Source organism: Polyodon spathula, chromosome 4 (assembly GCF_017654505.1).
Source record: "Polyodon spathula isolate WHYD16114869_AA chromosome 4, ASM1765450v1, whole genome shotgun sequence".
Taxonomy (NCBI): domain Eukaryota; kingdom Metazoa; phylum Chordata; class Actinopteri; order Acipenseriformes; family Polyodontidae; genus Polyodon; species Polyodon spathula.
The window spans coordinates 13,178,498-13,193,055 of NC_054537.1; the positions used below are offsets into that span (position 1 = coordinate 13,178,498).

Genomic DNA, 14,558 nt, shown 5'->3' on the forward strand with positions numbered 1-14,558 from the left:
CAACAAAGAGTGAGCTACACAGAATCAGTAAAAAAGGACACAGTTCACGTGGGAAATGCACTTACCTAAAAAGAAAATCTTTGTCTTCATGCCGGCAGCCAAAGAAGAGCCACGTCTCCGCGAAATGAAAATCAGGGTTTTCTTGTCTCTGCTTTTCCCTGTAGAACAAAACAGTCATGAGGAAAAACTTACACATTCAACAAAGCAAGACTTTCATATAAATATATCAATCACAATATAAAATGGTAGGATCAATACATCAGTCAGTGCAGTTATTATACTGTTTTAACCCCTTTACCACTTAGAATTTTCCGATGCCTTGTTTAATTATGTGGCAGCTAACACTGTAATTGAACTAGGAATCAGAAAAAATGTAAAAGGGAGGGGATTTTGTGTGGATAAACCAGTTGTCTACAGGGTGTGTGCTGTCTCTTGCCCTGGGAACTGACTAGAAATTAAGATATCAGTCTCTGTTGAAGTATGAGCGAGAGCAAAAGAACAAAAGCATTTTATGACAACTTCTAGCTATAAGAGTCCAAATTTCTAAGTAAATATGCAAACATGTTTAAAAATATTCAACAATGTATGGTATCATCATTCAAATGACTTTTCCCATACTGTGAATGTTTTATCTTTTCAGCTCTGGAATCCATTCTGTATCTTTCACCAAACGTCTTCATCTATAGACACCAGATTGATCGAATGTTCAGGTCTTTAGATTTCTTTCAATAGTCCCGTCACAGTGTCAACAACGTAGATATTCGCCACAAAAAATTCAATAAAAAGAACATTACAAGGTGAGAAAAAGCAGGTCTAATATTTAAATCCACAGCAGTAGATTACTAATTCATTACAAAAAGACCCTCTGAAATAGGAACTTTGAGTCTTTTAAATTATGGGCTATCAAATTACATTCTCTGGCGGGTAGATAAGCCAATGTCCAAACCTTCGGGGGGCCACAAGGCGCTCATGATGTCGTACCGGTGGGGGGGGATTGTTTAAACAGTTATGAAAATCGGGCTATCCAATCACATTTTACATAACAGAACATTGCAACACTTGCACCAATCAACTAATACATGTCAGAAAGAAATAACTACTTACAATGATACAATGTCTGATCATCATTTAATAATAAAAATACAAAGCAAACATATTGTTCCTGATATTTTCCTGAAAATATTCAAACAACATCTTATGCATATTTATGCAAAGCCCACTAATGCTATTAAAACAGCATGCTTTTAAATGTAATTTTATTTAGACTATACAAATAAAATTACAAGTTAAATTCTTAAGAAATGATCTGACATCTAATTTCCAATTCTTATAGCCTGACGTTGACACACTGCAAATTACTGTGAAGCAAGCATTCAAGCTAACTAATGAAAGTATGTCAATTATGAATCACTTTATTTAGCATCTTAAGCGCCTGGTTTAAAACTGTAGCATTGTGTCTAAATACGTATCAACATGTTTTAACTCCGAAGTGTTTAAATGTAAATGAAACATTTCTAATTTAAATACATGGCATGACAAAACAGAGGGAAAATAAACTTCGTGCATATTTAATGTGCCATCTTTGACAGTGCTGTAGGTGCATTTCTTACTGGTGCCAAACAGTTGTTTTTTTAAGCCCAAATAAAAGATCTTTGACAGGCTTATTTTTTCAGCTAAATTACTATGCTTGAACAGTTTTTTTGTCTTATTTTCTCTAGCTGTTTGTTGTTTTGTCTGTAAGTCTGACACTGAATCACTCTTTAAAAGAAAGCGTAATCATGGTTCTCTTGGTAACTAAACTAAATAATAAGTAGAAATTAAATAATAGTAAACTGTAAAATAGCATTCACCGTTGGGTTATGGAATATAGTGATACGAATAGGAATGAATGTGCACACAGAGTGTCTACATAAACTAAAGGTTATTGATTTGAGGGCTGCTTGCATAGAGTGAGTTGTAAACAAGGAAGGAGAAGGCTTATTACCAGATAAAGTGCAGTGATCCTGTATTATGGCGTGTTGCCAGAAAAAAACAAAACAAAACAAAACAAAAAAAAAAAACATTTGTTAGCAGACATAAATGCCCAGGGGTTAGTTTTTTAAAACGTAATCTGGGAAACAGTGATCAGGACTTTGGAATCCTATATTTTGTGATCGAGATTACTTTAAAAAAAAAAAAAAAAAAAAAAAAAACACATTTCTTAATTGTAATTATTTTTAATCTGGATAGGTAATCCAGCACTGATCCAGATTACAAATTTTTAAAAATCAGCCCCAGTAGATAGCGGCGATCTTTCAATCAGGGCTGCCACCTTCTTTTACAAAAACCCGCCCACTTCTTCCTGAAAACCCGCCCAATCAGGAGCGTAAATTATGATATCACAATCAGCTCTGATGTTGTTTCCCACTGTAAACAAATAGCAACTACACTATTTGCAATTGTACTTTTTTATTGTGTTTTATGTGCTTAATTATTAAAGACACCTGAAATACTAATCACTCATCATTCCCTTTATTTAATCAAGTAAAACTCTTGAGAACAAATCCTCATTTGCAATAATGCCTGGCCAAGTCTTACAAATGTATTGTAGCGATCCGTGTGTTTGTGTTTTTGTGCTGTATTCCCGCTGTAATTGTGTTCCCTTACCACTCTATATTTCCTGCCGCTGGTTTTTGTGTACCTTAGTCTGTGTCAGTTGTGCTGCTCGTGGTCTGTGTCTCCCCTGTGATTGGTCCTCTCTGTTAACCACTCGTGTACTTGTGTTCTGTATGTGTGTTCCCATTGGCCCGAAGTGTGGGTGAGGACTAATGGGAGGTGTGTGTTTCTCTCCCCTTATCTACATACGGGGGGTGAGCAAAGCCTATAAGAAGGTGCTGCGCCGCCGTTTTTATGGGTTGTTGTTGCGCTGGTTTCCATGGTTGCTGGGCTCCTGTTTGTTAATCCTGCGTTGCTAACAGAGCTGTGGTCCAGAGAAATAAATAGAGAAAGGATTTGAAAAAGAAACCAGTGTCTCTCAGTTTTCTGCTTCCTGCGAAATGCAACAGTATTTATTATTATATTTAGGGTTGCTGTTTTTCTGTTTGTACTTGACTTTTTCTTCTCCTTTTTCTTTCTACAGAATGTAGAAACTGCAGGCAAACGAGTGTGCAACATTTTAATAAGCGACTAATCTGTATTAAACTTATAATGAGATTTTATTTTATTCTGGACCCACTTTATTACAATCACTATTCGTAACTGTATTAACGTTAATAAAGACTAGTTACTTATTAAAAGGACTTTAGTTGTTTCACAGCAAAACCATGTAACTGGTTTCACTATTGTTATCACAGTATACCCCTTATATCCCAGTCTGGTCTCAATAGTAATGCCTTATAAAAGTGCTTTTAATCTGTGATCATCACAATCTGCTTACATGTATTGATGTGGTGACCAGATGACCCCATGTTCATCGAGACAGAGCCGATTCAGATTTCACAGACTGCCATCTCCCCAATGCGTTTTGTAAAGACAGGCCAAACAGCAGGCTCTCATGGGCCGCACTAGGCCTGCGGGCCGCCAATTGAATAACACTGCTGTAGATCAAGTCTGCTTCTGCTGGAATTTATAGTTCTGTTGTCAAATAATAAACACCAGAAATGGTGATGGGTTCCTGATTTTCAGATTCCACTCGTAACCCTTTACGGTCCAATGTCGGACCAGGTCCGACGTTACAATTTTCCTTTTCCAGTCCAATATCAGACCCTGTCCGACATCATCGAAAAGACGTAAAACACAGGTCTATAGTCGTTTTTTCTCCGGAAAAATACGAGAAAACCATTCAGTGACCGAGTGAGACCAATAGGAGCTGAATGAAACTGAAAAAAAAAGGGGGCATGTGAGCAATAGCCCCAGCAGCTGCACCACACAGAAATAAGCAGACATAAACAAAGGAGGTAGTTGCTTCCACATCCAGTGCTCAAAGAATACCACAGACGTTTGAGGAGCTTTTTGAGATGTTATAGTAATAAAATAATGACTTGGATCGCATTATTGAGGAGTTTGGTGATAAAACAAGTGATCAGGAGAGGATTTATCAGTATGCACGTCTATAAAGAGCTATGTGAAAAATACACGAACACGGGGTGGGGCTTGGCTGGAGATACAGTACTGATGTCGCTTAGCATTGCAATGCCCTTTAAACCGGATTTACTCGGGGAAAAAAAAATATTAAACAGCGCGTGTGAAAATAAATTGGACCTGACGTGCCTGACAGGCGCTGAATAAATGGACCACAAAGGGTTAAGTTTCCTAATAACAAAACCTACAGAAAAGTATACACAAACATCAAGTAAGTGATTACTATGTTATTGGATATTCTGTTCAGATATGTTTTGTTTAAAGAAAGGATCACTGGGGAAAGGACCTATAGTGCTAAGATTACTACGTCCCACGGATAAAAAAAAATGCATCACATTTTTTATTATTTCTTATATTTACAGTGGCACATGAAACCTACTGTTTTGTATATTTTCACACATAACAGTAAGGTCACCAAGTAGGTATCTGAGTGTGGACAAAGGAATCTTCATGCCAAATTACACCTTAATTGGATAACCAGTTCTTAAAGTTTTGATTAAAAAAAAACATAAGTTAACTCAAGTTCATAAGTGTGATATACCCAACTCTCATCCTGGTAACTTCAAAAGCTTATCAAGTGGGTATTTGTTAAGTTTGAGCAAGTAGAACCTAAACTGCGTATGACATGACATCTCTTATACAATGACAGACAGCCTACAACCAACGTACTTACAGAACAATTCTGTGACTTCAGACTCCGCCTTTTGTTAATATTGTATACCTGTTCCTATATCAACTCGTATTTTATTTCCCAGATGGACAGGCGAGCTTAAAGGATCTTAAAAACAGGAAAAGTTCATGAAGCAGCTGAATCAGATCTCAAGTTTGACAATATTGCAAGTAAACTACTGAGTGACTATGCTGGTTCTTTATCTGACAGTGGAAATGGGTTGGCTGCAGCCCCAGAATATGGAAAATGAATTGCAATGGCAGTGCATGCTCTATCAGCACAGTACACCTGCTGCCAGCAGACAGCTGCCTAAGATAAGTGAAGTGCCTTTTAAGCACACAAAAACAACAAAAAAAGTAAACCTGCTGTTTTCTCAGCTTGAAATGTTAATATATTTTAAAATGTCTCATGTGTATTTTAAGATCAAAAACAGTGGAGAGACCCCCACTCAACAAGAAACATAGTCAATAAAGAAGCTGATCAACTGACAAGTCATGGTTACTCTGACTGCTGGGTGTCAATATTTTCAATAGCTAAATGTCAAGTCTCAATAGCATCTTTTCCAACCTTTGAATTCAAGGCCCCACCACACCAACTGCAAGCATTTAATCCATAAACAAAAGAAATGACCTAATTAAATCATATTGAGTAAATTGTTATACAAGGGGTATGAACAAAAAAAACATGATGATTTTTCATGGCTACTTCAAATAATACATTTATGAGTACATATTAGAACAACTGTGGACTCCAGTCCCTGTGTTTTTGTCTTCTCTCACTCATTGATCAGATTGTATGCTTTTCTTCATGCATGTCTATGCCCCCAAGCTTGATGCGTGCTTCTGCTTCCATTAGAAATGTTTGCTTGTTTATTAAAAACAAGGTAAAGAATTCACAACATTTTAATGATTTAAAAAAAATACAGTGGGGTCTACTTAATTACTCTAAACCAAGAGATATCCAAATACTGCCATCAATAATTAAAAAAATATAACCTTCAGAAAAACTTTTTTTTTTTTTTTTTTAATTTAGTTGATGCCAATATTTGTTTTGTTTTTTTACCCTGACTTTCTTGCCAATTTGGAATGCCCAATTATTATTTTTATACCAGTTCACTGCTGCAACCCCCTGGCAATTCAGGAAATGGAGGCTGAATCATGCATCTGAAACATGTTCCTGCCAATCTGTCATTTTTTTTGCACTGTGGATCCACAGCGAAGCCACCAGACCTACAGTGCTAGAGAACAACACAAATCCAAATGACTCCACTGCAGACATGCAGGTGTGTGGTGTGCAGTGAACTGTGGATTGCCCTGCTGACATAAGCCCTCCCTATCTGGGTGGAGCTTCAGCAATTGTGTGCTGTCCCCTAGGAACTCCTGGTTATGGTTGGCAATGACATTGCCTGGATTTGAACCTATGATCTTCAGGCTATAGGGTGCATCCTGCACTCCACACAGTGCCTTTACTGGATGCGCCACTTGGGAGCCCCCAAATGCAACATCTCTTAAAGTTCCTTAAGTCAAGAGTCCCATAAACATATTTGTGTTTTTAAAAAGAAATTTAAATGGTATTGTCCTTACTTAATATTTAAATGATGGCAGTATTTAGATCAGCCACTGTTTTATATCAATTAAATAGGCCACACTATACTGATACATTTCAATCGGTAGACCTGAAATATCAGATGGAACAGGTTTTTTCTTTTCAGGTTGAGCACATTAATCTTGAGCGTGGCTCCTAATTTAGGCACAATCTAGTTTGATTGTATTTTGTTTAAAATTACGAGAAACTAATTAAAATTTGACAAGTGGAGCTGCTGAAAGCAAAATCATTATCCTCTTGGAGCCCAATTCAAATATGGATATCTGAAACTCAGCTGAAATGAGCCGAGTGGTTTCTACTCTGTCCCAAGGGCAAGGATATCAATATTAACACCTGAATTCAATTCTATCACATTAGTGGTGCGGAGTGGTGTTTTAATTAATACAAACTACAGGGCAGAAGTATCCATTATATCCAAAGAGGGTCCTGACAGAAAGTGTTTAGTAATATATTCAGAAACAGCTTAGACTGAAGCCATATCAGAACAGAACGGTTACAAACGAGAGGTCATTAGGCCCATCAGTGTTGGTCTGTTTCTAGTAGCTGACTGACCTCAAAACTTTGTCAAGTGGGGTCTTAAAGGATCCCAACGATTCAGAATCAACAGGTAAATCGTTCCATACCCTTACAACTCTCTGTTTAAAGAAGTACCTTCTGCCCTCTGTCCTACTTCTATCTTCACTTCATTTCCAACTCTGTCCTGTGGTACTGGTTATTGTACTGCACTAAGTATTGGTTAGGGGTAACTGTGTCAACTCCTTTTGGACTTTGATAAACTGCCATGTTTTTAACTTTGTCAACACATGACAATAAGACAACACTGTTGACCGAGTCAACAGACATGCCTATTCATTCTCCTCAAGAACTCTATAATTGTGTTCATTAGTTATGTCTGGAGAGGTAGATTGCTGTTCTGTTTGGAATGACATGTTATGATTGTATCGGCTATCAGTACCATGTAGTTTACTTTTCCTAAAATATTTAAAATTTTGGACTATTTTCACTGGCCATTCCAAAGTTGTCTTTTATTGAGCCACTGTAATTAAATCACTGTAATTAAGAACTCCTCTAACTTTGTGGAATGGGAAGGTGGACGAGCAAGAAACCCAGAGCTATAATTACCCAAGACACATTAAAAAGAATCACATCTAATCAAGTCTAACGTGCTGTCTGGAGCTCTACTGATCTACTGGTGTGGCATGCTGGGCCATGTGAAGATGAGTACATCTTGTCAGCAGGGGTTAACTAATAACATGTTGTTGCATAGCACAGAATGTCAAGTAGACCCTGCAGCCAGCACACAGCACTTACAAATAATAGTAACCATTTTCCATTATTAGAGGAAGGAACCAAAAGGGACCATGCTGTTAATGTGAAAGTGGTTCTTGTCCAATTTAGCATTCAGCCTGTCAAGCTGCATTTACAAAATGGGGAACATTATTCATTATCTGAAAAAGGAATCTGAAGCAGTCATGCTGTTAGATGTTAAAGGTAAAATCTCACTGGTAAAGACTTTTAGAGATCATAGAAGACACAGCATCTTCTTTTAACTACTCCTTGCTTCACAGGGGACTAGGTAACACAGTAGGCTTACTAAAACAATTGGATTTTAACTGTGGAATACAGTTAAATACAAGGAAAGCAGCAGTGCAATTTCATTTCAGACTTGAGTATTGAAGATTGATCTGTGTATGTTTTAGTTTTGTTCTTTAGTGGAGCTGGGAGGTATCAGTGTGGTGTTCCTGCACTGGGTTTGCTGTGTTCTGACCTTTTTTAAAGTCAGTCATACACAATCGTAAACAGCATGAACTTGTGCCATTACCAATTTATCAGTCTCTTATCTACTGTTTTGCAAAGGGCTACACTGTATTAAACATTCCCAACAATACAAACTGTAGCTATGTCCGTCGGGATAAAAAAATGAAAATACAAATAGAAAACACTCATTATGCAGATAGTTGTTTTTAGCTATGGTCGAACTCGTTGAAATGTGCATCGTAACTCCAAGCAGGTCCTAAAGGACTGTGACAGCACACATAACACTGAATGACAAGAAATGCAACAGTTTATATATTTTTTGTCGGAGGAGTTTTGTCTGAAAGGAATGGAAAAAAAAATCTGCTTCCCATTAATTCTTTAGAAATGATAACTAGACAATAAATCAGCTATACAGCCTGCGAATCACTGTGACTTACAATAACCTAACTGATGGCCTCCAAAGTTTACCAAGTAAGGATTATCAGGATAACCCTTAAATAAAAGTATTAACATTTAAACAAACATATACATATGTCCACTAGGACCAATTAGTCATCAGTATTTTAACTTCATTAACAAACTTCCTTCATAATAGCTAACTGATAATGTTTTAACCAATACCTAGAAAACTTAATGACAACAAATAATAGTTTATTTATAGCAAATGCTGACACTTTCGTATAAAAAGTATGTAAAAAGAAAGCATAGGTCTGATAGGTTGGAGGTTACAGGGCAAAGAAAGCTAGAAATCGAGTCAACAATACATTTCTGCTTCATCTGTATTTACAATCCTTTGATTCATATTTATGATGTATTGACAGCTTCCTGGGCATGTCATACACTGCTTTGGATCAATACCGCTCTTCTCCTTGTTTGATCTGTAATTGTCCTTTTAGGTCTTGCTGATATAAAAGGCGGCTTTCAGAATCAACCAATTTCTATTTCGAATGTGCTGGACATATAAGAAAAAACCTTCCCTGACATAAAGACTGGTACTGTATATCAATGAAGTCAGGCAACAGTAGAGCTGCCACAGGATCCAATTATAAGCAAGCAGGTGAGTGACTGCCAATCTGTGTCTGCATTATACACTGCACAAAGGGTACAGTAGCTTTCAGTACATTGGCAAAACAAGTAGAATGGAGCTTGGTTTGCACAGCACATGACAGTGATACTTCCACTCGAACCCCAAAGAATACTCATCTTACTAAAAACCGAAATTAAAATTATAAACACAAAAGTTTCCCATTTAATTACTAATTTTTTTTTTTTGGTTTTACAGTGAAACCTCACCGTTAAGTCAATAAAGGGACCAACAAAAATGTGCCGTAAAAGAGGGCATGGCCATACTACTGACGGCACATAGTCAAAACATTTGTCAAAATTCTAGGAAGATTTTATTTTCAGTATAATGAGCTCATACAGTATATGAAAACAACGTATGTTAAAAATGAAATGAAAAAGTTGAATTTGGAGAATTCACCTGGTCTATTCTATTTTGGATTTAAATGAATCCAAGACAGATCCTGTGTGAGATCTGGTAAAAAATAACATTCATTCTGTAGCGCTGAATATGAACAAAGTTGGTCAACTCTACAACTTTTATTGTATAACATTATTTTATGAATTTAAACATATTTTAAAAACATGATTTAAATAATGTAAATTTTAATTGGAGTACTATTTTGCTGTCTTTTACCATATTGAAAGAATTAAAAAATAAAAAGACAACACAAAACTATACCTGTGCTGGAGGAAGCCAATGAAGGGTGCGACCCCCGTGCCTGGTCCGACCATGATAAACGGCACTGACAGATCGGAAGGCAGGCGGAAAGTTGAATTTGGACGAGTACAAATAGACACCTGCAAACAAAATCGTCATTTAAAATGGTTGTAACTAACAAAGTACTTTCCTAAATCTTACCTGTCATGCACGTCCAGTCACTTTACATGACACAACTGGGGAGTTTTGAAGGAAAGAATTTTGCAAACATGTATGTTAATTTTAAAACATCTGGTACTAGAATAGGTAAAAGAAAGGTCTCAGGAAAGTTTCTGGTAATGTGTTACAACTGCACTTCCTAGGTCATTTTTAGCTCAGCAAGACTGTCTGAAAGCAATGTCAGCAAACAGAGTTTTCCTAACAGAGTGCAGTACCAGAAATCATGTTTTAAAATGAAAATTCCTTGTTAAAAATTGAAACTGCTTCAAGTCTGGAAACTGCAGCTTTGCTCATTGAATTACGTCTAATAAGAATGTCAATTTAACTTATCACTTTTTTTAAATTGTGCTGCAGCATTCAATACTCAGGATAGAACTTTACCTGGAGGCTCATATAAAACTATTACTGTATGTGTTGAATATGAAGCCATATCTCAAAGAGTTTGATCTTCAACACAAATTAACCAAACAGTCACATGACCACATTATGGCAGCCATGTGTCACAAGTGAAAGGGTACTGTTAGCATTTTCATAAGTGTTAATACAATGTTAAACAGATGTTTGGAGAATATCAGATACAATTAACTGTTCTCAGTATTGTAATCAGTTGGCTTAATCAAGTCCCCCCCCCCCCTCTCCCCCCCACAATTGTTTGCAGATATGACCTCATATCAAAAGATAAGGATAATGGCCAACGTTTTAAAAGGTAAATATAAATTGAGTTTTTATGACCAGAATGCATTTTACCAACAAATATATTTTTAGTGTTTAATTTGCCATTCTACAGAAATATTGTTGTATACAGTAGCATTATTCACTTATCTCTGCTAAATGCCAGACCTTACACTGAAAATCAATAGGCTTCACATTTTGCTAGGGGAGTTTTTTGTTTACAAATCCACTACACCATTGGACTTGGTTAATTTTGTTTTATTTTTGACATTTTATTGTACAGCAGACTTTCATTTTGAATTTAGCAGACAAGCTGCTCCTGCTAATTTGTTAACAGTGGTAATTGCATTTACAGAATAGTGCAATAATGCTAGCACATGTGTAACGTATGATGTTCTGTTCTTTTAAACACTCATCATTCTGAATAGTTGGAAAAAGGTTCTCAGGAGCTTAGTGTGCAGAATCCTACATACATTTCTGAATGAGTTACTTATGATTTACTTCCTTACGATTCATCAGAATTAATCATTAATCATACCTTATTAAAATGCTATACTGCTCAAAATGAACATAAGAACATAAGAAAGTTTGCAAACGCAAAGAGGCCATTCATCTTGCTTGTTTGGTTGTTAGTAGCTTACTGAATCTCATCAAGCAGCTTCTTGAAGAATTCCAGGGTGTCAGCTTCAACAACAGTATGTGTTGTACCTTCTTCCAGATAAGTATCAATCTAGGCTTGCACAGACCTCGTAAGAAAGATCAACTCATTCAATGTTGCAAAACTATGAGGAAAAATCCATCAAGGGAGAACTATAATGTTTAACATCTTTGTATTAATGCTACAATGTCTCACAATCATGTGCAACTGTAAAGACTACTGTATTTCTGTAATGCCTATTAACTTCATTATTTTAATTTGCCTGTCCGTGCAATCTACTATATTATAATGCATAGTATTTTTTGATCCCCTGTAAAATTAGTATGTCAGTAACATCCATCCCTCTCACAGCTGTAAGTTCAAAATGTAGAGCTATCAGCCGAATAAAAAGTTGATTAGCGATTCTATGCATACATGCAAAATTGTAATTGTCCCCAGAAGCTGGTATTCTCAATAACTTAATCCAAGTAATGTTAATACCAATTTCCATGACAATTGTATAAACAGTACACATATATGTGAAAATGTGAGTGTCACACAGAGATGGACAGAAGTATGGTCAGACAGACACCCCTCCATATCCCCAGGATTTGATAATCTCAATAACTTTAGCTAAATAATGGAAATATCATGTTTCATGAAACCTGATTAAGTGGTCCTCCACATTTATGCAAAATGTATTTAACAGACAAGCACATGCTCATCCATATCAGACTCTGATATTCTCAATAACTTATGCAAAATAATTTTAATACCAAGTTTCATGACAATTGTGTAAGTGGTTCTCGAGATATATGTGTGTGACGTGTGACTTGCATAGCTCTGACCGCCTCCACTATATCCCCTTCTCAGGGGATTCCATCTCCAGCAAACGCAGAAAAGGAATGTCTAATTGTACTGTTAAATTAAACTGTGCTTGGGCAAGAAAGGCTCACCTTTGGAAACAGGGAATGGTCTTGTCCCATCTCAGAAAGCTTTCCTGGTGTCTCAGAGATCTGGAGAATTGGCGATACCAGCTGTGACAGCCAGCCTGTGCATACACCCCTTCTCGGAATAGGTCGCTCGGAACATGAGGGAAACTCCACAACATTAAACACAAAATGCAGTTTTCCAGGATGAAAGCTACTTGAACTGCAAAGAAAAAAACAATATTAAAAAATATTGTTTAATTTATTCTCTCCATTATTTTCCTGTCTTTATTTTAGTTGATTAAATGATTAACTTAATTAACCCCTGCCACCTGAACATAATAAACCCAGGCAGGTAGGGGAAATTAACCCCATCCCTACCAATTTAAAAAGCATGTCAAATATTTAAAACTACTAAATAAAACAATATAATGTTTAGGTGTTTCTTGCTAAATATGTGTTCCCAATTTACCCCATTAAGAGAGATTAGTTACTGTATAAAATCTTGGAATTCCGGAACAGGTGCGGCAATAGAATGGTCTTCAAATACTGTATATAGCGAAGGGCTGGCTATTTCCCATTTAACAACTGTCATTTAAAATTAAGCAAATATTTTAACAAGCAAGAAGTGCAACAGAATGCCAAATGTTATTAAATAACATTCACTTTTTTCCTGAAATGGTGACTACCAAGACTGATTCCAATGTAATTTTAAAATACAATAAATACAATAAAATACAATAAATACAATAAAAAAAAAACAATAGATGCGGAATATAATAAAGATTACCATTACCTGGCTGCTGAATAGGATCGGGGTTGCAATTTCGGCAAATGTTCTAAAAAAAATTGTAAGTGAAAAATATATTTATGAATTACTGTTTTTTTAGACTTTAAAAATATTATTTAATAGTTCAGTAATATGAATGAGAATCTAACTTGCAGTCACTATAAATAAAACTAAAATAAAGCATACAGCTATGACCAGAGGTGTTGCATCTGACATGGTATTCTATTACGGCTTCCGGTTGACTTTTGCGATATAATTTTATACTTTCTTTGATTAAGCGATGTTAAATAAAAGATCAAAATTATGTTCATATGTTTTTTTTTTTTTTTTTTAATGTCTCAATCCTAAAACTCTAGGTGATGCAAAACTTTTGGCCACAGTTAGCAACACATTCTTATGGATGCCTGCCGTTACCACACTAAGCAGGCTACTTTATAGAACAGCTATATTCATTTTTCATCATTGTGTTGAAGACATGGTTCCACCTGCTTATAATAATCCATATTAAATTGTTTCTGTAATATAAACTGAACTGCCTGAAAATGCTGAGCATCTTAAACTTGGTAAAGTCTAAACGTCTAAAAACCTCACACAGCTGTATTAAATGAAGTATTTCCTTTTTTGATTAATGAATTCACAGAAGCGCCTTATACTGTGAATAACCCCAAATTAAAGCCATTTGTTCTTTGCCACCAACCTATCAAATATCAGCATTAAATTAACCACTTTAATTGCAATAATCAACTGGTTACCATGACGACTTGATTTTCAACAATACCCTTTATATTGCTTTATTGTCTTCTTGCATAAGTACGGAAACACATACAAAGAGAGAGCATGGAAGTCTGTCAAATTGGCTTGGCTTAGTAGAGCACCATAGTAACATGTCAAATATCAAAACGATATCAAGATACATTTAAAATGGCATTACCAAAATAACTGGAGAAAATAAAATAAAAATATTATTGCAAAAAAAATGCTCTAGATTGCTTTAAAGTGATACCAAAATATAACTGTAATATGCTGTTCTGAAATAATTACTTTTTTCATTACCTTTACTGATCAAATGAATAGAGGTTTAAATAATGACCTTCTGTTCGTTGTTCAGGGTTGGAACAAATATCAGGGTAATGTCTTCTTTTTTTTTTAATTTAATATTTATGAGTGTGTTAAATAGTATTTATACATTATGGAGAATTTTCCAGAAAGCATTCCTAAAATAAACAGCTTTACCGTGCATTACAGTTGATTGCTTGTGTCTACTGCCCTCTCCTGGAATGTGTTTGTACAGCATTAAACCCTCCCTGCAAACCCTAATGGTGTTAAAAACGGTGTGCTTCAATTCTACATTGCTGAAGCAATGTTTCCCTGTAGTAAAATATACCTAACATTCGAAAATGAACAGTTAATTACAACGCTACAAGTTTACTTAAAAA

The 14,558-nt window shown here is 35.8% G+C and overlaps 1 protein-coding gene across 2 annotated transcripts in view; it reads right to left on the bottom strand.

Moving 5' to 3' along the window:
• LOC121314194 (methionine synthase reductase-like) overlaps nt 1–14,558 on the bottom strand; it is a 28,431-nt gene that overhangs the window by 3,692 nt on the left and 10,181 nt on the right. For both annotated transcript variants that reach the window (XM_041247206.1, XM_041247207.1), the window contains exons 10-13: nt 13,129–13,171; nt 12,360–12,555; nt 9,897–10,015; nt 66–158 (exon numbers count right to left, since the gene is read on the bottom strand). In XM_041247206.1, the coding sequence (XP_041103140.1) occupies nt 66–158; nt 9,897–10,015; nt 12,360–12,555; nt 13,129–13,171 (451 nt within the window). The remainder of the gene's footprint in view (nt 1–65; nt 159–9,896; nt 10,016–12,359; nt 12,556–13,128; nt 13,172–14,558) is intronic.